At 42.5% G+C, this 25,631-nt stretch overlaps 1 protein-coding gene across 2 annotated transcripts in view; it reads left to right on the top strand.

Moving 5' to 3' along the window:
• Nucleotides 1-2,050: 2,050 nt before the first annotated feature.
• LOC126336484 (sialin-like) overlaps nt 2,051-25,631 on the top strand; it is a 58,791-nt gene continuing 35,210 nt past the window's right edge. For both annotated transcript variants that reach the window (XM_050000226.1, XM_050000227.1), the window contains exons 1-3: nt 2,051-2,112; nt 17,387-17,616; nt 24,654-24,884. In XM_050000226.1, the coding sequence (XP_049856183.1) occupies nt 2,091-2,112; nt 17,387-17,616; nt 24,654-24,884 (483 nt within the window). In that variant the 5' untranslated portion in view covers nt 2,051-2,090. The remainder of the gene's footprint in view (nt 2,113-17,386; nt 17,617-24,653; nt 24,885-25,631) is intronic.

The raw sequence follows: 25,631 nt of genomic DNA, 5'->3' as shown, positions 1-25,631 counted from the left end.
CACATTGCCGTGTGATGCTGCGATAGTGTCGACGTCTTCTGATTTAGTAATCTATCGTAAGTATTGACGAATTCACTGTCTGGAATGCGTTTTATTTTCATTGACATTTGAATGTTGTTGCTAAACTGTCGAGTTTCAGTCTTCGTGTGTTTGTCAGTGGTCTAGCCCGGTGAATTGGCTATTTGTATTCACTACGGAACTGTGCTGAATTTCTTCATTACGTGAATACCTTCTCGTATAGTTTAATTTTATCTCTTTTTCTTTCCCTTTAACGTATTTCATGTTATTCTTACGTGGTTACTTTCTGAGGACAGACGTTTTCATCTAGTCACTTCGAGCGCTGTGTGATTCGTTAAATGATTATTTCTGCCTGCCCAAAAGCTCACTTGATTATGCTGAAGCCTACTATAGCTTTCAGTAAACGATTGTTCTTTTTCTTTGAGACTGATGACCATGCAGTTTGCCCCCCCCCCCCCCCCTCTTTTAAACCAACCAACCCACATTTCCTTTGAAGCAGCATCTATAGCGGGATACTGATAACATTTTATTTTTCTTAATTTAACGGAAGTTCGCGGATTTCATATCTCTACATTTTATTGACTTTCTTACCTTCCCGCTGTGCAGTAATTTCAGTAGATACAATGCTGGGGCAGCTTCTGTCTTGCCAACTCTATTTTTGCGTGGGTGATCGAGTGATTGATTCTGCATTTAATCGTTTCCCTTACGAATGAAAGTGTTTTCTTCCCCATTCCCACATTCCAGTGCAATGGTGTCAGCTTCCGTTTGAAATAAATGAGAGAACATTACCCATCATTGTATGTTTGTGGTTCATCTTATGTCGATCGCAGAACATTGCCTTATGTAGAGTATTGACTGCCTTTCTGTTGATACTAAAACAAATTCAATTTTAGAATTATTACTCAAACACGAGTTATACTAATTTGCAATACTCATTGCATACTGATACAATCAGATGATATTAATGTATAAAGTACTCGGTTTAAATTTAAAGATAAAATGCCGTGTTTTTGCCCAAATTACACCCGCATGTTGATAAAGCTCATGTTATGGAAAACTGAATTGGTTCTCCATAAGATGAATGTATATATAAAAGTGTCTGAAATGTTAGCACCGAAATAAAGTTGAATTATATGAGAATAAGCAAAGAACATGTTTCACTAAGCCATGGAGCTCAGGGTCAATTAAATTCTGTAACCAGCAACAAACAGTAGTCTTTCACCCCATCAACGATAATTGACCCCAAAAGTTTGAGTCTCTTAGGCACTTGGAGATAAATGACATTGCACGCAATTTGTATGTTACCTAACCAAGATCCGTTCCTGGATAGCTCAGCAAAAAAGAGCAATCCCAGCTATAGACGAGGACCCGGTTTCGGATCTTGGTCTCTCAGAGAGTTTGAATCTATTCGCGTGTTCGAATACAAAAAAATGGTTGAGTAATGTGATTTTCTTTTCGATTACATCTGAACTATGTAATGGAAAAGTATCGCCATTTTGAAATTGAGATTTTCGTGTGCATGTATTCATTTGAAATTTGGTAATATTCAAATGCCCTTTTTTTCATTTGGTGAGAAGTGTATCGCTGTATATGTAGTGTATGAGGGAGAAGTATATCTGTACTAAAATATACTCTATCTCCTAAGATATATGATAACATGAAATGTGACTGAATAGATCGATCAGTGAATCAATGAATGAATAGTATTCTGCAGTCTTCTGAAGGAAAGAGCACAACTGTTGGCCTGTTGTGCCCTGTCTGGCCTGTCTGGCTTGCTTACAAATTAGAGTCGTGTTGACACACGTGGGTCTTGTGCTACGTCACGAGACGAGGATTTGCGTAGCACTCACGCAACAAAAGACTACTTGGGCCGCCTTTGAAATCCGTACGAAGCCGGAAAGAGAGTAGCGAGCATACGGCCGGTGGCTTGTCTCTGTCACTTCAGAGAACAGCTCCACACAAAGCAAGATGCTCGATAAGAAGCGCCAGTGCAAACACGAAATGATATATTGGGCCCTCTGCCTCTTAAAGCGGCCTCCCTGCGTCCGTTGCTCACTCCATAGCCCGCCAGCATGGCGCTGCCAAGAGGGAAAGGTAAGACGACGGCAGCTCTGACATGTCCAACTGTTCTTGCGCCGCTTAATTAACAGGTGGTTTATGCGAATTTTTGTGAATTCGATGACTCACTGAGTAACTGACAGTGCCAGTATGAGACAGTGAGTGATGCTTCATCCAGTAAACAGCAAATGCTTCTCATAGCAACTGCAGTTATGTAAGAGAATATTATCAATAGGCCGACGTATTATACACCAGACTGCCATATACTAGGGATTTAGTGTGGAGCTGACGTGCACTATCTATGATTTGTACACAAAAACGTGTTATGTAGGCCTGAAATAGTAAAAGAAATATGAGATTGCCTAATAACGCACAAAATTTTACCTTCAGAAAAAGTGTTCTTGGAACTTATATATGCATTTTTTGTCAGTAAGGCAATGGTGGAGAAAACCTACTCCGAAATATCCGCTCTATAATGTTCCATTTGTTCCCGTTGCATGATTTTCTGGGATAGACCAGATGCCGGCCGCGGAGATCTAGCGGTTCTAGGCACTCAGTGCGGAACCGCGCGACTGCTACGGTCGCAGGTTCGAATCCTGCCTCGGGCATGGATGTGTGTGATGTCCGTAGGTTAGTTAGGTTTAAGTAGTTCTAAGTTCTAGGGGACTTATGACCACAGCAGTTGATTCCCATAGTGCTCAGAGCCATTTGAACCATTTTGATAGACCAGATAATGAAGACTTCCACATGTTAGTAAATACAACCCTGGTGTGAGTACTTATTTACTATTCCTAGTATCGTAACCATATCTGAAACGTAATTATGGGGGTAGATGGGTGCTTTTGAGTTGATTAATTTGACATATCGCTGTCACCTTGCAAGCTTACTACGTACCACGTGATACTGAAACTGGGACCCAGATCAGGGTAACAAAATCAGGTCGGAGTTCTCCGCTTCTCGTTTTAATAGACGCCAAACGCGGCTGCCCTAACGTGGGACCTCGTGTTTCAGTCACATCGGGTAATACCTGCAGAATGTGACATTTACTGTGTTTGCCTAACTTCCCCGCGCTGCAGGCTGCGTCATACTCTTTGTACCAGCCCAAGGACTCCGTCGGTCTTAAAGCGCGTGATAATAACTGGGTCAGAGGCCTTAGATAGGAGCACAGAGATAGAGCCGTAAGCTGCAAGCAGCTACTCCTCTCCGTACGTTAAAGTGACACTTTTGCGATACGACGAGGTTTGGACGATTTCCAGAAAGGAGAAACCACGAACTGTCTCCTGCCTGAATTGGGGAACCGTAGACGGCTAGGCTGCGACCGCCATCACAGTGCTCCTTCTCTGGGCATGCCAAGTCTGCACACCACGGGCCAACGGCTGAAAACGTTATCAGCCACACTCGTTACGTCATCCAGTGACATCACTGTTCCTAAGACCCAGTTCGTGTTAATGGCCCGTATTTCCCAAGTTTAAATGGTTTACAAAACCAAACAGTTTGATCCTGGCCAATCAGCATCAAGTGTAATGTAGCCAGCTATAACCGAAGCAATCTAACCCGCCTTCATATCACTGTCCCAGTTCACTCATCGTTCGGCGTGCGCTGTGACACTGAATAAACAAACACAATCTTAAATTTCACGACAACCGTCAAGTTATTTACTTACACTTTCAAAATTAACTGCGTGAATAGCAATGAGAAAAACCCTGTAACATAATTTATGACAATGAATGTGCTCAACAGACTACGTCCCACTCATAAACCAAACTTTATACTGTTTGCACTAAATAACTGCCAAAGATATGTGCATGGTGAGGGAGGGCAAAAGAAAAAGACACTCTCACAACTTCAAAGACACTACAATTCATTTCTTATAATAACACTATAGGTAAAAGATCCATACTGGGAGTGGTTCATTGCGACGTATCCGTATTTAATGTTATAAATATTACTTAATTATTTGTGATTCAATGAACTGATAAGATATAGTAATGAAAGAAATTTCATTTTGAATCGTTGCTCCTCATAATGGCGTTTATTCGTGTTATGGGTGGTCTATAATAATACATTACACGCAAAAGTGTAACAATGGTCTAATTACAGTAGAAAGTTTAATTTGCTGTTACGTTGTTATTGTTCGCCTAGGACATCGTGTATAGTTCCCATAATATTCTACTAATACTGTTGACTATGTTTCCGTTTTTTCTGTTGGTATTACTGTAATTCATACAACAACAAATAATATTTATTATGAAATGTAGTTACATCTACATTATGTGATCAAAAGTATCCGGACACCTGGCTGAAAATGACTTACACGTTTGAAGCACCCTCCATTGATAATGCTGGAATTCAATATAGCATTGGCACACCCTTAGCCTTGATGATTTCTTCCATTCTCGCAGGCATACGTTCAATCAGGTGCTGGAAGGTTGCTTGGGGAATGGCAACCCATTCTTCACCGAGTGCTGCACTGAGGAGAGGTATCGATGGTGATCGGTGAGGCCTGGCACGAAGTCGGTGTTCCACAACATCCCAAAGGTGTTCTATAGGATTCAGGTCAGTGCTCTGTGCAGGCCAGACCATTACATGGATGTTACTGTCGTGTAATCACTCCACCACAGGTCGTGCATTATGAATAGGTTCTTGATCGTGCTGCAATATGCAATCGCCGTCCCCTAATTGCTGTTCAGCAGTGGGAAGCAAGAAGGTGCTTAAAACATCAATGTAAGCCTGTGCTATGATAGTGCCACCTAATACAGCAAGGGGTGCAAACCCGTCCATGAAAAACAGGACGACACAGTAACACCACCGCCTCCGAATTTTACTGTTGACTCTACAAACGTTTGCAGATGACGTTCACCTTGCATTCGCCATATCCACGCCCTGCCATCGGATCGCCACATTGTGTACCGTGATTCGTAACTCCACACAACGTTTTTCCAATCGTCCAATGTTTATGCTCCTTACATCAAGCGAGGCGTTGTTTGGCATTTACCGGCGTGATGTGTGGCTTATGAACAGCCGGCCGAGTATGAAATCCAAGTTTTCTATCCTCTCGCATAACTGTCTCAGTAGTTGCAGTGGATCCTGATGCATTTTGGAATTCCTGTGTGATGGTCTGGATAGATGTCTGCCTATTGCACATTACGACCCTCTTCAACTGACGGCTGTCTCTTTAAGTCCACAGACGAAGTCAGCATATATGCTTTTGTGCTGTAAGTGTCCATTCGCGTTTTCACTTAATTTTCGCCTCGGAAACAGTGCACCTAGGCATGTTCAGCAGCGTGGAAATCTCACCTGCAGACACCCAATCACCTGACCACGTTCGAAGTCCGTGAGTTCAGTGGAGCACCCCATTCTGCTCCCTCACGATGTCTAAAGACTAACGAGGTCGCTGATATGGAGTAGCTGGCTGTAGGTGGCAGCACAATGCTCCTAATATGAAAAACGCGTGGTTTTTCGGGGTCCGGATACTTTTGATGATATAGAGTACTTAAAAATCGCGTTTGGCCTTTTGACTTCTGTATTTCCAGCTAAAACGCTGAAACTGGTCGGTTGATACATCTGTGACGTCACGAGTCACTATTTTTATCTTCTCGGATGCTGTGGATCTTGTACATTTCCAATAATATCTCGTTGACGAGTAAACGAATTAGAAAATTGTTTACACGAGTTACAAGAGCTCCAGAATCAGCTTCTGCTGAAGAGAAAAAAAGTGGATTTTGTCTTGGATGGAATGAGGAGTGAAAGAAATCGTTTTCTAGAGAAATCTATTGCCTTTAAACTACCGACATCGTGTTATCTTTGACGTCTGAGCAATTTTGTTAAGTTATTGTGTCTGCACTGGGTTCAAAAATGGGTCTGAGCAGTATGCGACTTAACTTCTGAGGTCATCAGTCGCCTAGAACTTAGATCTAATTAAACCTAACTAACCTAAGGACATCACACAGATCCATGCCCGAGGCATGATTCGAACCTGCGACCGTAGCCATCCCTCGGCTCCAGACTGTAGCGCCTAGAACCGCACAGCCACTCCTGCCGGCCCTGCACTGGAACCATGAGGAAATTCAGCCGAATAACCGCCTACAAGGTAATTACGTACATACATCTTTTAAAATTATAAGGGAGTGCGCATCGCAGGATCAAAACAAAGGCTATTTCACTTTACATTTTTGTGGGGCTGGGCCCCTGTCGGCAGCCAATGTAACCTGCACATAAACACGACTATGAGGTATGATCCACATTACAATTAATAAGTGTCAAGTATTGATTTACTAAGTAGACAGTAATGTGGAAATGCTTCGCGTGTGAACTTTGAACAGTGCAGCGACTACAATTCCGTCACTGAATGAATGAGTGGGTTCACTTAAAAGAGTGGTGCCAAAGAGTGGTGCCCTGCGACGTCAACCTCGGACTAGGAGAAGCTTCAAAGAGCGAAGTCCCGAGACTTCCGGGAAAAAGTCAATGCTCAGAATTTCATGTGACACGTAAGCTAGTTTAATGGTGTCACATTGCCTTCAACTTTCGCCATAGCACTGCCCAGCACCACTGTAGACGTGTAAAACAATGGGAAGATTGTCACGGCGCCCCTGTATCCACACCTGACCACTGCTTTCGACGCCCCTGGGTGGTCCATCGTTGAAATCAAGTGGTTTTCTTATAGCTGGCTAAGGGAAACATTTCACAGATACCATATAACACAACAATGCAGCGAATAATAAATTTTTCCCCTAATTAGTACTGTAACTGTATAGTAATTGTGACGTGATTTTTGTTATCTGTACCTTTCATATTTTATGTTGTCATACTATTAGATGTGAAGAATTAATTGAAACGAACTAATTAATTAATAAAATTTTAATTATGATGTAGTAAAATCGTTGGCCTAGTCAGGGAAGGTTACTATTATATAGAGTGAAAGAACACGTTTGAAGTAAGGAGTATTGTGACTGGGCGCGTGAGCGAGGAGTCGGGCACCAGTGGTAGGCGGAGAGAGTTGCTGGCGAAAAGTGGTCAAGTGCAGACGCGGTGTTCTGAGAAACAAACAACAAGAATTTTTCGTGTATGGCCAGGTGTATCAGGTGGTTGCAGAGGGGCTCAGCACAATATCATCAATAGTATTTAATAATAATGAAGAGTACTGTGGGCGCAAACTTGTTCCATGCAGCGACAATGAAGAAGAGCCGGTTGTCGTACATTGTCAACGAATAATGGCTCACATCGCACCAGCAGCAGCTCATCACATGAAGATCCGGCCCGTTTCATCTTTAGATTGTACAATTCTAGCAGGCGTCGTAGTCATTATTAAATAAAGCAGGACTGTTTACTGCAGCAACGTTTATAGTGTAAATTAACTTTAACGTAACAGACTCCTATCGAATCACCATTAGTGACTCTAAAAATACCACCAACGAAAGAACAGTAAAATATTGAAAGTGGTGAGCTTATTTAATTCCGGTAATTAAGATAAGGAGGTGCAATTTGCAAAACTGATAACTATCCAAACGGTAGTGCTGAGCAACGAGTAAGTACTGGCTTGGATTTGGGGACTTCTTGTAAATTTCGCTCAGCTGTGACTGAAAGATAACAGTTAAGGGACTGATTATCTCATCGGATGGAAGAGATGGGCAATGTTGACATTTAGTAAACGATTCTGAAAGACATGATTACGATACCACACGCAGGTGAGAAGGTACGTCCTGGTGGACACGGCGTGCAGGTGTGAAGTAATCAGGGAATTACAAGGCACTAACGTGCTGTGGATGCCCAATACGTTGCTTTTTCAACAGCGCCTAGTAACTCTTGTGTAGAGGCCCAAGACGGCTGAGGAAAGCTGACGTAATTATTACAAGAGCACTCCTATTGTCCCCTCCGGGTAATTACGTCAGAGGCATAGGGAAAAGAGATAAATAAGAGAACCCAGAGGCTCAAAGGCGGCAGTCGTCTCGCCATTTTGTCTGCGTGTGGAACCAGAGAGAACGACGATTGGTTAAGCTACAGGCCAGTCACGACGATCTTCTAGTGATGGATATCGACGTCCAACAGGTCCGCTGAAGCAACCTCCAACCTTGGTACAACGAATGCGCCATAACTGTGGCGGGGCGAGTCGCAACTTGGAGCTGCACTGGTGCGAGGAGCGAAAAGGCTGCTACCCTCCTCTCCCAGGGTGACATCGCCAGGAAGACTGCATGTCACCAGCCGCAGGAGTCGCACTGGGATGCGATTCGTGGCAGACACTCAGCCAAGGCGCTACGTCTGCAAGGATGGGCGGCCGGACGCCGACGCAGCACATTCCGGCATCGGCTCTGGCGCTGACCCATGGACGGACGCCGGGCCTCCTATCATGGGGATTAGCGGATGGTCCACTGGGTACCTTAAAAGCAATAGTCAATGACCCGTTTGCGGTGTTTCTCTGCGCGCTTTGGCGCGTGTCACCCTCTCTCCCAAAACAAACTTGTCGGTCGTTGTGACGTGTTACAACCCCTGATATCGGGTGTAACCTCCGTGACACAGTACTCGTTAAAGCCTGTGCTATGGTAAGCGAGCGGGATTCTGCTTATGAGAAAGGATTTTCGTATAGTTATAGACCGCGTGTACCTGAATAGTGGCAAATCAGACTTACATCCACTCTGTGACAACAATGATCCGTCAAGTAAGATCGAAATGCAATTACACGTCAGGATGGATCAAAAGCAACCCAGAAGATGCTACCAATTACATAATAATATGGTCGTCAGCCTAATTAGGCATAAACTGAGTTTCTTCCCTATACAAGTTGGTATATATTCACGCAAAACAACTGGTGGTAACACTGCGTAATATAGTCGAATTTTAGAACCAGATAATTTATTGAACTGATAGTTTCACGTTTTGTACGGGTATGGATGAATACTTAACACTACACTATAATGTATACTACAAAACTTTATACTGTCTCCCGGGTTCCCAGGTTCGATTCCCAGCGGGATCAGGGATTTTCTCTGCCTCGTGATTGCTGGGTGATGTCCTTAGGTTATTTAGGTTTAAGTATTTCTAAGTTCTAGCGGACTGATGACCATAGATGTTAAGTCCCATAGTGCTCAGAGCCAGTTTTATACTGCCTATTAATCTGATTAAAATCGGGCATAGGTTACCCTAGAAATTGCACTTTCGTACCACATACAAAATGTCAATTTTGATCAAGATAAAACACTGATGAATTTTGACTTTTATATTGACTAACTTTTGGTGGTCAAACCAATTTAGAACACTTCAGAATTCAAATGACTGAGGGGGGACTCTGAAACTGTTATGATCGCTGTATTTAAAATTTTGATTACTGAGTTTATTATGCGTTCAAGATTTCCAGTATATGTTACTGCTCCGTTCATCTTATTTATTGTTCATTTAAATGCCTTTAAATCTGTCTCGAAATAATAAACTTCGTTACTATACCAATAGTAAAGTTTTCTTTCAACTTCGTTAGACCTTCGTCGCTGATTTCCTGGTTCATTAACAAAACATTCCTTTACACACCATTCTAACATAGCTACTTCTGAAATAATTATTATTATCACAAATTTTAATTTTCATTTCGGGACACTCGGATTGCACAACATTTGGAAAGGACCTTGTCTAGGTTAGTTGCAAGGATAATTAAATGATGGGAAAGTTTTGGTAAAATTTAGGTTATTATTACACCAAACAAACACAATTCACTCTCTGATCCACACAAATACAGTACTAAAACTTTCAACCTGCTCGTATCGATGCGGCGTTTGGCAGGCGGCGAGATGCTGAGCCACAGAGCGCACATACAATCACAGCTCTGTCTCTTGATGTATCGGCACTTTGTCGCAATACTTTTCCACTTAGTGCCTATGGACTTTTGCCATGCTGTGTGGGCGTTGGAACGGCATACCAGAGGCTCAGTGAAGCTACGTCTTCCAGGAGAGCCTCCTCGCTCAGACAAATGACAAACTCCAACTACTACTGCTGAGCCCGTTGTGCCGTGCAGTGCCCGTGTGCATTTTTCCCGCGCTCGCCTGCCATCCACCGTTTACCGCTCCCTGACAGATCGGGTATTCACCCGAGGTTTTGCATTCAACATATCCTAACACATTGCATACGTACGGACCAGACGCACTGCTACAATCTTAAACATTTTACAACAGTTTCAACATTTGTTACATTTCAATTCTATTATAATATTACTTGACATTTGACATAAACATTAATATTCACATTGAAACTTATTTACAGTTTTCTTAACACAATGGCGTGAAACAAAAATATTGAAACCAGGACATCATTTACCCAAGTTTATCGAAAAATCAGATGGAAAAAGCTACTTATATGTACAATAGTACAGCGTCGTTGTTGCTGCACGGGATACTGAACTTTTTTGTTTAATTTTTAAACTAGTTAAATAATAACGACGAACAGCAAGATAGTAAAAACCTAATTTAAATGATTGTTCCGAAAAACATATTAATTCAGGGAAATGCCGTTTTTTTCTGTGCACTGCAAACTGTGCTGATGTTTGCAGAGTACGTAACAGTGAAGCGTAAGATTACTAATTATTCGCTTAATAAGACATCATAAACTTTCCAGAAAGACTTGTTGTAACAGAAAAATAGCATTCATGAGCATCTACATTCCTTACATCAGTAGCAATCAGCATTGCAACGAGTAATGCAAAGTTATTCATTAAGCGAATTGATTTGCAAACATCTTTTATGTGCATGTGCTCAGTACCAACTGTTCTGGTGGATTTGTGATTAACTTTAATTCATGGTATTAAAAATTTTACATCCGAGCATGAGGTAGTGCATCTGGTTCTGTTCTCGCTTGATTACAATTCAATGATAGTTCGCTGTTACAGTTTGTAAACAATTAATAGTAATACGGAAAATTTTGTTCACATTGTGACATGTCGACCGTTCTTATGTACTTGGTGATAAAAAACTATAGCGGAATCATTTATTTATTCCAAATTTTACTACTTCTTATTTTAATTTCCTTCTATCATTATCGTGTGAAAGTAGACGCACAATATGCATTTGGTTCTAACTGTATCTGCCCTCACCTGGAAATTCAATCATACAGGGTACGGCATCGTTCATAGTAGGATATTAAAAACACACCATCAGGCAGTAACTGTAATTTATTTATTACCTCTTATATCAATTAGTAATTAAAGTTATGTCATTTACTAATGTTTAAGTTGTTGTCCATTGCGTGGATTACGTTTTGAATATCACTCCTGTCAAATGATGCTCCCTCTGCACAACACATTCATCTAGGCGTATTGGAAGCTTTCCATAACTCGGCGTCACGTATTCCCTGGGACATTGCCGATGGCAGTTCGAATGCGATCCCTCAACTCAGGAATGTTGGCACAACGTGTTCGGAACACTTCTTGCTTCAGGTAGCCCCAAGGGAAAAAGTGTGCACGTGAAAGGTCAGGTGAGCGAGGCGGCAAGGAAATGTCACCAAAACGGGAAATTATTTTAGGGAAATGTCTGTCGAAATAGATCCATGCAAATTCTGGCCACCATTCCTGAGCTGAAGGATCACAACTGCCGTCGGCAATGTCCCAGGGAATACCTTTTGCTGAGTTATAGAAAGCTTCCAGCGCCGCCTACATGAATGTGTTGTGCAGAGGAGCATCATTTGACAGGAGTCATATTCAAAAGGTAATCCACGCAATGGACAACAACTTACATATTAGTGAATGGTATACCTTTAACGATTAATTGAGATAAGAGGTATTAAATAAACTACAGGTACTGCCTGACGGTATGAATGCTGCCGCACCCTGTACTTCGAAATACATGTGTTTCCTAAACAACAGGGAACATTAGGTGCAGATCATACTCAAAAATCTTCATTAACCGGAACTGTAGATCCCTTACAGCTGCCGTTTAGGAGATGGCATGAAGAGCGTCAATGGAAGCACCTGTTGCCTTCTGACGATCATTTACACTTATTTCGCCGTCGTAAACGACCGCTTGCAGCGCGATGTGCCACAGGACGATGTTCGTGATGACCTCTGACGTTGCTTACATCTCTGAACGATTTACCGCTACTCTAAGGACATCGTGGGGTTGCAAGACCATTGAATGTGATCTGAGCCCATTGCAGAGTAGCACTACCACAATTTTTGCTCTGGTGAACAGGGTGTAAACATTAGCAATTTTTCAAAACCACTCGACGAAATAGCAAAGGATGTTTACGCTTTTTGAGCCCTCCTGTTTTGCTCTCTCCTGTGCCATTATCGCTGAGGACACTGACAAATGCATGAATACACTCAGGTCGCCAGAGAAATGGAATACCTCCTAATATCGTGTCGGACCTCCTTTTTCCTGGCGTAGTGCAGCAGCGCCACGTTGCACGGACTCAACAAGTCGCTGGAAGTCTCTTGCATAAATACTGAGCTACGGGGCCTCCATAGACTTCCATAATTTCCACAAGTATTACCGGTGCACGATTTTGAGCACGAACTGACCTCCCTATTATGTCCCAAAAATGTTTGGGAGCATTAATGTCGGGCGATTTGCGTTGCCAGATCATTCGCTCGAATTGTCTAGAGTTTTCTTCAGTCCAGTCACACACCAGTTTCTGCATGTCCGAAAGCAAGCACTTGAGCAGCCATGAAATGCCACTCACCTGCTGGGTGGCAAAGGGGTTACTTGCTTGCAGGCTCCTAGAAGTCATTCAGTGGTTGTCTCTGTACAAGTACATATTTAAAGCACTCCACAAGAGTGTGTGTTGACACCGAGGGCTTTGCCGAAATGGAGGAGGTGGGAACTTGGTGTAACCCTCCGAATTTTGTTCATGCATGTCTATGTTCATGCTACAGGGGGCTCAGTACATGTAAACACCCTTTGCTGCTTCACACCACGTTCAGATTTCGTCGAATTGTTTTGAATACTCTGTATATCAAAGCAGAAACAGTGGTCGTGCTATGCTCCAAAGGATGAGGTCATGTTCAGTTGGGCTGGAGCCACATATGTCCTCTGAAAAGGATTCATTCGTCTGGGGAGCGTCGGCAGTGTAAAAGATTGTCAACTTGAGTTTTCGACCGCGGAAATATATGAAAACGAACGCCCCTGGGGGACAGATGATTTTGTTCCAACTCCTGAGGCCTTTTCTTGTCGATTCTGAGCGGCAATGGGTCTGAAATGTTTCCCTTAGCCACTTATAAGATGACTGTGTGATTTCAACGCTCGGCGTCGCCGTTCTGACCTCCATCGGGAGGAGTCAAGAGAAACTGTGAGATGCAGTTCAACGTGGACGGGATGACCTTCCCATCATGTGACACATCCACGATGTTTGTGGTGCAATTTGGTGTCACTGTGTCATTGCATGACAACGGAGCTCTGGGCTTCTCTTCACATGTGTCGACAACTTGCTATTGGAAATATCGTCGAGCCCCAGAAGACGTGACAGGGAGTAACAGGGTTCTAGGCACCTTACAGTAAGTTTTCAGACTTCTACGTCACAGTGGGTAAAATGAAGGTTTCCAAACCAGTGACCATTTAATTTTTTTGTACAGTGTAGTTACAGGCGGAATCTCCTTATTAATCGGTTAATCTGTTTCTCCACGATGGGGTCGTTACGAATGTTTCATTACTTCTTTCAACGAAGGATGAACAAATGATCTAATGATTATTAGAATAGCTACACCAAATAGCTCCTTGCTATAAGTAATGTTTATTTACGACAGACTGTTTCAGCGTCATTTTCAAGTACTTGCGATTACAATTTTGGTGAGAACAGGTACGGATGCAAATGTGAATCACATTTAAGCAGCTGTGTTATACTCACGTCTAGACTAAAGTGACGTGCATATTGTGTCGTTAGTGGACTGCCTTAATGATAAAATATGTCAAGATGCCGAAAATAAAATGTTAATTACGACGTGATAGCAGTTTGACACTTCCCCTACCGAGCGAGGTGGCGCAGTTGCTAGCACAGTAGATTCACATTCGAGAGGACGAAGTTTCCCTGATTTCCCCAAATCGCTTCAGGCAAATGCAAGAATGGTTCCTTCGAAAGGGCACGGCCGACTTCCTTCCACGTCCTTCCCTAATCGGATGAGACCAATGACCTCGCTGTCTGGTCACCCCCACCCCCTCCAAAAAGAAAAAAACAACCCAACACAACAGTTCCACTTTCACGACGCAATATGTTCACAAAGATTGTGCAGATGAACAGCGATATTATTTTACTAACTAAAATTTGTTACGTTTATCTTTGGTTGTTCCATTTGTCACTTTCGATTTATCCATTTTCGTGTTCTAAAAGTTCAATACAATTTTTATGGTAGTAATTGTGTCTAAATTCTGTAAGTTTATTATTCTTTGTGGTTATTTTCTCGTGTACATATAAATTTCTGATTTCTTGAGAAAGTTCGTTGCAAAAGCCTTTGGTATTCTGTGGAGAAACTGTAGTGAATTTCTATCTTATCAACAGTATGTTTTTCATTTTCAAGTGTAGAAAGAAGCCGCCTGATTATATTTGCACTCTCTAGTGTGTTATTTATATCTAACGTTAAAATTTCTTCCTGGTTGGCCAATGTAAAAGCTATTACAGCTCCCACATGCGATTTTATATGTGCTTAGTATGTACAATTTGGTTGAGAGTAGGCCAATGTGAGTTAAAGAATTTTTCTTCCAGAGAAATTAGGAATTTAGGAAAATGTCGGCTAATGTGCCTGTTACACTATTACCTAAGCCTTCTCCATTTTCTACCGTATAAATTTTGTTGTTAATTTCACAATAATTTTGTGCTCTTACTATTTCCCAAAGATTTATAATTTCAACTGCTCCAGCCATGGATATTCTCCTATATTGTAACAGGTTATTTTTTATTATTTGGATTGTTTCCTGTACTGACACATTGGTGAATAGATTAGTGACATCAAATGAAACAAATTTACCATTACGTGATATATGTATGTGTTTTATATCGCTTGCTAGAGTACATGTATTTTTGATTGAGTATTTTTTGTCAAAATTGTTTCTTTTTTTGTGTAGCGGCTTTCTTGTACAAGTGTTGTACATTCTGAATTTTTTACACGAACTTAGGTAGAGACGAACTGCTTCTGTTTAAATGATTGTCTTGACACATAACGAAAACCATCATTCCTTGTTACGGTGTCAAAGATATCAGAAGTGGATGAAAAGGAAGTCATTTTCTACGAATATTAGTTTGCTATGGATTTCACGTCACTCCTTCTTTCCACCATGCATTACTCGTTTTATTAGATCTTCGCCATTTATCAGAAGACCGAGATGAAACATAAGTTTCAACCACAGAGCGGTTGTGCGTTTTTTAAGGTTCGAGACTCTGAGACAAAGCACATATAGTTACCAGGGTGGGATACAACTTTTGCTTTACGAGGAAAAAAGGTACTACGTACACAATGATTTCCTGAAAGAGCTTATATTTCCAGTACTGGTAAGGTGAAAGAAAGTACTGTCGTATGGCTTTAATGGCTCGGAGGCCCTGGGGCCAGGTTCAGCCACCTACTTGGAAAGGCATTTCCTATCTTTTGTGCACATGTCCTTCGCGAATGCTAAAATCAGTTTATGAAGTGTATCTGTTATGTGTCTTATGATGCTAAGTTTACGTTATATGATGATGAGAGAAGGGGTAAGGTGAAACTCAATACGAGCACATACCCTTCTCCTTTCGAATAGCACCAAGGGGTGAGCCGAGGTCAACGAACCCATCAAACGGTCGGATCGTTGTCAACAGTGTCACATGCTCTCCCTCCATGACACAATGGCGCCAAGTCCTGTGATGAGGGAATTTACGCAATCACCTCTCCTTCCCTGTGGCGCAAAGACAAAGCGAAAATTGACAACAACGTGTCACCCAGCCGGGCAGTCACCCATCCAAGTTCAGGCCACGGCCGTCCTTGCTAATCTTTGGTCATCTGACGAGAACCAGTGTGTGCCACGACGCAAGACCGCTGACTGTCGATGAAGGCTGAATAGCTACGGTTAGCGGCTTACACTTTCTAGGGGCCAATTAGTGGTACGTCTGACTCATAGAACAGACAGCAAGTGGCCACTTGGTACTCCAGGTGTCCAGATGTCCATCACATACGTAAAGAACCTGTATTATACGTCTGTTTCTTAAACGCAGTGCTGATTTCTGTGTCAATGAGAGCAACCTACAGCGAATGCTTTATTTCCTGGATTGTTTTAGAAAAAGTAAAGAGGATTAGAGCCTAACACCCCATGGACGTCGATGACATTAGTGCTGAATCGCTGCTGTTCTTCTTCTTCCGTCACTTCCTTCAACGGTCTCAGAATGAAGTGGAATACGAAATAGGAGGAACAAAATGATTGTAACTGAAGTCTTTACAGGTTTAACTAAATTTTCCTGAGATTATTGCAGTGAGTCTGACCTGAAGCTTACTGTGTGGTCGAAACCCGAAACGCAAGAATATAAGTGACTGAGTGGCAAAAAAAAGAATATATGTATATATATATATATATATATATATATATATATATATATATATATATATATATATATATATATATATATATATATATATATATATATAGCAGTCACAGTCGTCTCCAAGCGACAGAGGCAGAGGTGTCACACTTTATGAAACCTGCCTGTCGATTCCGGTAGCGAAGATTCTCTTTCACAAAACTGGTCAGAAAGCGTGAGTAGTATTTCATAAAATGGCTTATGCAGTAGTAAGCACATATAAGCCATTGACGACCCAGATAAGGAAGGATGCAGTGTTATACGTGAATTAATATATTGTATTCATTGCAGATACGGAAATAACTCAGTAAAAATTAATAGTAGAGGAAGTTAAATGCTGTGTTACAGGAGATAAACGAGAAATACATTTAGATTCCTCCTCTTCTGGTTAACAGGAAAATAAACTAGTTCAGAAGCTGTTTTTGTTTGGAAACTAAAGTGAAATATTAAAAAATAGTTCATTTTCAGAAAGACATGTAGTTACTGCTTCTTAAAAGTTGTGACCCTGCATAGTGAGATTTTATAAATCCACAATATACAGGATGATAATAAGTACGATAAAATATATACATCGTTTTTTGTACTACAATCATACATGGATGTGTTTAGTCTACTTACTGAACTGAGGTGCCTCTATCTTGCGCAACAACATATGTTATCCTGTGCTGAATTGAAATCAGGAGTGAGTGGACGGAAAAAAGGGAATCCAAAGAAACTTATTTTAACGCCGGCAATCTCGAGATAAATCTGCTGAAGTTACAACTAATTTCGTTCTCAGCTGCATTAACACATTTCTGTTGGTTTGTTGCAGGATGCCTGTCGTGCACCACCGTGCTATGGTACATCACTTTCGTGGGCTGCGGAGTCAACTACATGATCAGGAGCAACATCAACATCGCGATTGTCGAGATGGTGAAGAAACGCCCGTCAGACGGGAGTGCAGTGGCTAGCGAGTGCTACCATTCGGGTTCCAACTTGACCGGAAACTACTCTCTCAACGAGAGCCTTTCTCACGTCGAAATGATGGACGTTGATGATGAGGTAACTGTTTCGGGAGAAGTAACCAGAAATCATGATGAAAAATTTGAATACCAATTGCGCTAAATTTGGCTTCCGTCTGTTGTCCAAATCTTCAAAATATGTAAATCCAGATTGAATAATTCATCAAAAATGGTTCAAATGGCTTTGAGCATTATGGGACTTAACATCTGAGGTCATCAGTCCCCCAGGACGTAGAACCACTTAAACCTAACCAACCTAACGACATCACACACATCCAAGCCCTTGGCAGGATTCGCACCTGCGACCATAGCAGTCGCGCGTTTACGGACTGAAGCGCCTAGAACCGCTAGGTCACCGCGGCCGGCAATATTTCAGCAGTCCAGTCTCAAAAATTTGTGCAGCTTGACTGAATTCATTGTATAATAGACTAGGTTCGTTTCTGAGTGCGAACAATAAGGGTAGACCGGACGTTTTGCAATTCTGCATTCCATAAAGTGCCGTGTCATTCATGTCGGACGCTACTTCCCATTGCATCAAAGTCTGAGGACTTCCACCTGTCCGTTCGTCTACGCAGAAAGAAAAAGATGAGTGCTTAAATGCGCATGTGCGTGTTGTTTGTGGTTTTATTATGGCCCAGATTCCTCAGAACGGGTTCGTCGAGTTTTGTGAGAAGTATTTCTGAGACGCATGTTGTGGCCAGTTGTTTGATGAGAAGTTTAATGGTGTCAAAGTGCCAGCAAAGAGTGACATTGCTTCAGGCTGGATCTGTTTTGAATAAGTCAAAACAACATTTCGTAACATACCCGCACACCAGAAAATGTGGCTACAGTTCACCAGAAAACCCTCAGAGTCGTACAAAATCAACCCCACGCAAGTCGCAAGCGGCTAGCATATCACATCGATCATGTAGACGAATACTGCACGTGGACCTGCACATGTATCCGTACCGAACCTTATTCTACATCCATTAAAACCAGCAGATGCTCCTTAGCGCCTCCACTTTTGTGAGTCGGTGTTCACAGATATAATAGTGAATGACTTGGACATGGACTGTTCTCTGTGTCTGAAAAAGCCTGGTTTCACCTGAGTGATTACGTCAGCTCACAGAATCAAAATGTCTGGGTAGTGGAGTATCTCCATTACTTCCACGAAACACTATTGCATGATCAGAGCGTTGGAGTTTCGTATGCAATGTATGCACGCTGCGTTATTGGTCCTATATTCATTCATCAGACTCTGGCGTGATATGTTGCCATCATTTTGAAACCATTTGTGGCAGCATTAACGGGAGAGGAAAAGATGCAACATTATGGAGCAACTTCCCATACAGTAGCCGACCTACCCTTCACACAATCTTCAAGCCTGACAGAGTAGTTTGCAGAGCCCTAGCTGGCTACCCAGGTCACCTGACCTGTCAGTGTGCATTTACTTTGTGTGACGAGCCCTCAAGTCTAAGGCGAATCGCTACAACCTTCACAGTCTTCCAGAAATGCAGTAGAACATTTCGGACTAGATTGCAGCAATTCCAGCAGTCCAGTTTCGATCCGCCTTCAGCAACTGGTTGACCATAGCCCAAAAGTGCCAACAGATGAGTGGTGGTCACTTTCAACATCTGCTATTGTCAGGCTAGTACTGTACTTCTTTTCTTGCAGCTGCGTTCCTTTACACCCTCGAACTCTGTTCCCTGGGCTACTTTCATTTGCCTCATCTGCATTATTAGCATATTTATGCCATTTTAAATGACACGCTTATTTCGCCGGCCTCTAGAGAATCATTTTGAGCATAGCAGAGCGCTGGAGACGCCAGAGGGTACACGGGCTAGTCACGTGACTCTCACGGATGCCACCATGACAGACCTAATGACAAGCATGGCGTACAAAGTTTCCAGTCAGTTGCAACAAGAGGAACCGGAAACGTCTCCTGGAGGCCAGCACCATCGCTGTGCTGGAAGTGGTGGACGAACCTGCACGCTTTGCCAGGGGCCGGATTGGTCCAGTAGCCAAGGCGTCCGTGATGATGGGTTGGGCCTGAATGTATTGGAGTTTTCAATCGTTCCACAAAGACTAACAGGCGAGTTCGGATAAGAGTTGCGAGCGAAGCCCTTGGGAATTTGATGAGCTGTCGTTCTGTCAACCGGACGCCACTACTGGCTGTGTGGAGCTTGGTCGCTGTGTGAAGGCAACTTGTGGCGTGGTTGGGGTCTTATCGGGGCTGGACAGACAGCAGTCCCAGTCGAGGCAGAGAAAGGGTCTTCTGCTTGTCAAGGCGAACAGTGTCTGAGAGCTCTTGAGCTAACTGTTGGATGGTTGTCACTTTTGTGGCTGATATAGTGTACTGTACAGATGGTCCATTGAGTGTATTTGCCATTGACTACATTGTGCACAGAAATCTGAGGTTGTCGTGTGACTAGTTGTGGTTTTTATCGATGATTCACAGGAGTCTTGGTATGTGTGCGAGAACAGTTCGGTTCAACTTCACGCAGTGAGTGTGATTAACTGTACTAACCACAAAGCGTTTGTTTAAACGTGAGCATAGGCGTCACTGAGTTGTTGACATAATTCTTCTGACAATTCATTTTGTTACTCTTTTAATACGAACAGTCAGTTGTTTGTGTTATTGTGTAAGGATTTATTACAGTTGTGTGTAGCTTGTTGTGGTAGCTATCTGTAAATGGTAGAAACAGTAGTAGTAACAGCACACCTTCGCCTAGTGGTGCGCTACGATCGTAGTTAATCTAAAAGATATTTTGCCGTCTTACGTTTCACTACTGAAGTTGTCTCCGATATAGTAACTGACTATGGCTCAGGCCAGTTAGGTATATTAGGGCAAAGGTTGGATATTGTCCTATTTAATCTAATACGTTATTTTACATATTTTGTGGAACCCTACTTACAAGGGAATGGTCCAATCCAATGAGTCGAAACAGGCTCAAAATTTTTTTATACAGGATAAAAGCATAGAAAGAAAGACTGTGCTAAAGTTTTAGCTGCCAAGACGTGTGGTAAGTAACATACAAGAAATGTTGAAAGTTAACAAATTCGTAGCTCGTCAGGCGACTGGGTAAATGCACACCCCTACAAAATGTACACCCCTACCGGAGCTGTAGCACACTGTGTATGACCAACATGGCAGGCACATATCCTTTGATCACGGCGCTTCAGTAAACAGATAATACGACTCAGCGCAACAGAAATTTGTAAAGCGACATTAATATCCATAGTAGTTACGAGTCCTCAGCTCGTCGTCGTGCAGTAGCGTTCTCGCTTCCCACGCCCCGATTTCCGGGTTAGATTCCCGGCGGGGTCAGGTATTTTCTCCGGCTCGTAATGACTGGGTGTTGTGTGATGTCCTTAGGTTAGTTAGGTTTAAGTAGTTCTAAGTTCTAGGGTACTGATGACCATAGATGTTAAGTCCCATAGTGTTCAGAGCCATTTGAACCGTTTGAAGAATTACCAGTTCCTTTTACATTAGCGTAAGCGGTAACAATAGAGATAAAAGCGAATTAATATCCACTGTACTTAAGGCTCAATGTTAAGCAGTGTGCAAATCCGTTTGTGCTTCGTAAAATCTGTCCGTGAGCTGTATAAATGTAAAAAAGACCTGCACGAAGTAGTAAGTTCGCGCCAGAATCAAACTCGCGAACTGTGAAAGAAAAATTAACTAAAACAATTTCTGTTCAGCGTGGCCCCCAAGTCCCATTATCATTATTACCCCGTTACCCCCATTAATAACTGTCACAAACGCCTAAACTTAAGTGAATATCATGAACAACATCCCTTTAGAGGAGTTTTCTTGAGATACGAAATACATAGAGCTGCTCCTGAGGGTCACAGAATCGTTGCTGAGGGACATCTACGAGAATGGATCCTCGGAATCGCAATGGGCATGAACTCTTCTGCGACCTGTTTAAGTAGATTCAAGAAATCGCACAGTATATGAAGTCGCCAACGATTCAAGTTTACGTCGAGTAAAAGCGTGGTGGAGATGGCACTAATTCGCAGCTGACGCGAATATGAAACTAGCTCTTTTTCCCAAATCTGCTGTGTCTATCGCCTTTGGTCAGATTTCATGGAATAACGGCGCTCAGGCCACCGCGCTTTACCATTTCGAAGCCAAAACAGACAGATCCTGTATAATTCATATACAACAATGACAGGTATAAGTATTTTTGGTGCTTTATAACTGTTTTCAGACTATTGTATGCGCTCTAACTGTTCTTTGAACATTTCTGACATTGTTTTCACATATTTGGCAATGCCATTTTCGACTACGTTACGATGATATGAAAATTAGTCATCGAGTGAATAAAAATGTAAAATAGGAGACTTTGGACTGGTTTTTCGTTCTACTGCTTAAAGTACGTTACTGGTCGACAGCTGTTCCATCATGTTGAAGTTCCCCCAAAAAAGAACTGTTTAGTGGCAAAAGTCCTACAATCGACATAATCAATATCTGGAAGAAAAAAAAAGTACCATTTTCTACATTTGATTCGAAAGAGTTTGTAACCCAGTCATTGAAATTAATTCATTACTTTCACTGGAGTCCGACGAAAGTAGATATAACCATGCCTCTGACTTTCAATAGGACGATGAAAAGATTGTTGACATAATTCAGAGTCCACCTGGAACCGCCAGTGACACTCTGTCTAAAGAATTTGTACAACTGTGATTCCGGATCTCCGGGAGGGGACTGCCAAGGGGGAGGTTACCATGAGAAAAAGATTGAATAATCAACGAAAGGATAAGGTTATACGAGTCGGGACGAGGAATGTCAGAAGCTTGAACGTGGTAGGGAAACTAGAAAATCTGAAAAGGGAAATGCAAAGGCTCAATCTAGATATAGTAGGGGTCAGTGAAGTGAAGTGGAAGGAAGACAAGGATTTCTGGTCAGATGAGTATCGGGTAATATCAACAGCAGCAGAAAATGGTATAACAGGTGTAGGATTCGTTATGAATAGGAAGGTAGGGCAGAGGGTTTGTTACTGTGAACAGTTCAGTGACCGGGTTGTTCTAATCAGAATTTACAGCAGACCAACACCGACAACGATAGTTCAGGTATACATGCCGACGTCGCAAGCTGAAGATGAACAGATAGAGAAAGTGTATGAGGATATTGAAAGGCTAATGCTGTATGTAAAGGGGACGAAAATCTAATAGTTATGGACGACTGGAATGCAGTTGTAGGGGAAGGAGTAGAAGAAAAGGTTACAGGAGAATAGGGGCTTGGGACAAAGAATGAAAGAGGAGAAAGACTAATTGAGTTCTGTAACAAGTTTCAGCTAGTAATAGCGAATACCCTGTTCAAGAATCACAAGAGGAGGAGGTATACTTGGAAAAGGCCTGGAGATACGGGAAGATTTCTATTAGATTACATCATGTTCAGACAGAGATTCCGAAATCAGATACTGGATTGTAAGGAGCAGGAGCAGATATAGACTCAGATCACAATATAGTAGTGATGAAGAGTAGACTGAAGTTCAAGACATTAGTCAGGACGAATCAATACGCTAAGAAGTGGGAGCGCGAACCGTGGCAAGGCGCCTCACCCCGCGCTGCTACCCCATGGCGGCCGATCGAATGCTTGGCAGGAAGGCCTCTACAAACTGCTGTCATAAGCCAGTCTTCGTGCAACAGAAACGAATAACTTCAACAATTTTTAAAAACTACTTATAGTGCGTATAACCATCTAAAGTTTTGCCACTACATTTTTTGTTGTTGTACTTTTCCTTCATGAAAACATTTCTATGTGGGAAGTATCCAGTCTGGACCAATCCCTTGTTAGCACCTTTTTGGCTACAGAAATATTTTGTCTTGTTGAAAGAGTATTTCTATTCTGATCGTGTTAAATAAATTAACTTTTAGATTGACCCACACACGTTCACAAACCATAGCTCCCACCCCACTACTGCTCAACCCTACGCCACAAGAGCTAAGTAGGAATTTTCCACCCGGCCATTTCTTAAATAAAGTGTGTGATTTGCGAGCTACACACGGTCCATGACTACTGCAGGAGAATGCTGCAGTCGCAAATTGCCAACATCCACAGGAAAACCATACTACCAGCACACCTGACGTGATACAATCGCTGTATCTCGTGCTGTATGTTTTAGCATCTACATCCACATCAAAATCATCTGCCTGACCCCAAGTGAGAATAGCTTAAAGTTATTGCTACAAGTCTACGCTCGCCATTCTGGTAACTCATGGAAACTGTGTATTCATAGTTTGCAGGTGTCACTTGTAGCCATGAAATGCAGATGGAGCATACTGCAGTCAGGTATAGCACACTGAGGCACATGTATGTATGCACGTTTCTGAGGTTTGAGCAGCATAATGGAGATCAACACAGTGCATTACACGTCGGATGCCTCACCTTCTTCATACACCACAGTAACAGGCGGAGGGTGGCGGGAGCCGGAGGGTTGGTGAATTCGTAATCATAATGAATGTCTAGAGACTAAGTTGATCGTATGAAGACTGTTTTCTATTCTCTGGGTTGCCATAGCCGTCCTGGTTGCCTCCATGAATGCAGCACCCAGTTACGCCATTTTGTGTTCAGAATACCTACGGCCTATAACTTTTACGCTACCTAATCAGCTGGTGGTGTGGTGTAACCACTATGAGGCTGATACCTGAAGCTTTGTCTTTCACGATAGAGATTGAATATGTAAGCAACATCGTGTGTATTATGCTAACAACCATCATCAGTGTGTACATGCAGTAAGCTACAAATGAGTCTTCGAGACATGTAAAGAGACCAAACGATGTTAGTAAGTCGCATTGCTGCATTGACGATTGGCAACATGGATCGCTCTGCTCAACTGCAGTGAGAAGGCAGGTTTACTTTAACAGCCATTTGACAGGTGGCTGTACATAGTGAATTCTTGTGCTCAACAGTATATCTTAAAAGCGATTAACGGTGAAACACCCACATGCACTGATACACACACACACACACACACACACACACATACAATCTTTGCAAGTCACAAGATAGCGACGAAACGTCGTTTGAGCATTGTATTATGTTGTTATTTTGAAAACTTTTTCTGAATCAATTTCTACCATGTTTTTCAGATAAGATTTGACTGGGACGAGCATCAGCAAAGCGTTGTCATGGGAGCATTTTTCTGGCTCTACTGGGCAACGCAGGTACCTGCAGGAATGATGGCTCAATACTTCGGCTCGAAGAAAGTGTTTGGTATCGGCAACCTTATGGTTTCCGTAACAACACTGCTGATACCACTTTCTGCATCACTTGACTACAGAGCTCTGGTAGCTCTGAGGGCTTTCCAAGGAGTTGGTGGGGTGAGTACAGAATTTCTAAGTAATAGTCTTAATGCAGATGGCTAATTAAACTCTATCTGCTGAATATACAGGATGTTTTTGTGAATGTAGACAGACTGCGGGAAACGATTATGAGTAAGGACGGTCATATTGACATATCACCGGTAATGCATTGCGAGGAATTTACAGCAGCTTGGAAGTCGTCGTGTGACTAGGGCCTCCCGTCAGGTAGGCCGTTCGCCGGGTGCAAGTCTTTCTATTTGACGCCACTTCGGCGACTTGGGCGTCGATGAGGATGAAATGATGATGATTAGGACAACTCAACACCCCGTCCCCGAGTGGAGAAAATCTCCGACCCAGTCGGGAATCGAACTCCGGCCCTTAGGATTGACATTCTGTCGCGCTGACCACTCAGCTACCAGGGGCGGACAGCTTGGAAGTGAATGTAAGAGATCTCTGACAGTGTGGATTTCAATGACTGAAAGTACACTTGAATCAACATAAGATAAGTATGAATACTGTGTCTGTACCAGTTTTTTAGCTTCACACTCAACAGAATAGTGAGCTGCAGCAGCATCATTTTGCAGTGACATTACCCTTCGTACCACAAAAGGCTCGTCTTCCAGCAGTGGAGGCAGTATCTCCCACAAGAAAATGCAGATATGCCTCACATCTGAGGTGTTACGGAAGGATGGCTGGTCCCATTATGAAGTCACCAATAATCTCTGCACAAACTTTGAAGCTCAACCGTTGCCAATGGTTCACTGC

Source organism: Schistocerca gregaria, chromosome 2 (genome assembly GCF_023897955.1).
Source record: "Schistocerca gregaria isolate iqSchGreg1 chromosome 2, iqSchGreg1.2, whole genome shotgun sequence".
NCBI classification, from domain to species: domain Eukaryota; kingdom Metazoa; phylum Arthropoda; class Insecta; order Orthoptera; family Acrididae; genus Schistocerca; species Schistocerca gregaria.
This window is presented reverse-complemented; position numbering and strand designations above follow the sequence as displayed.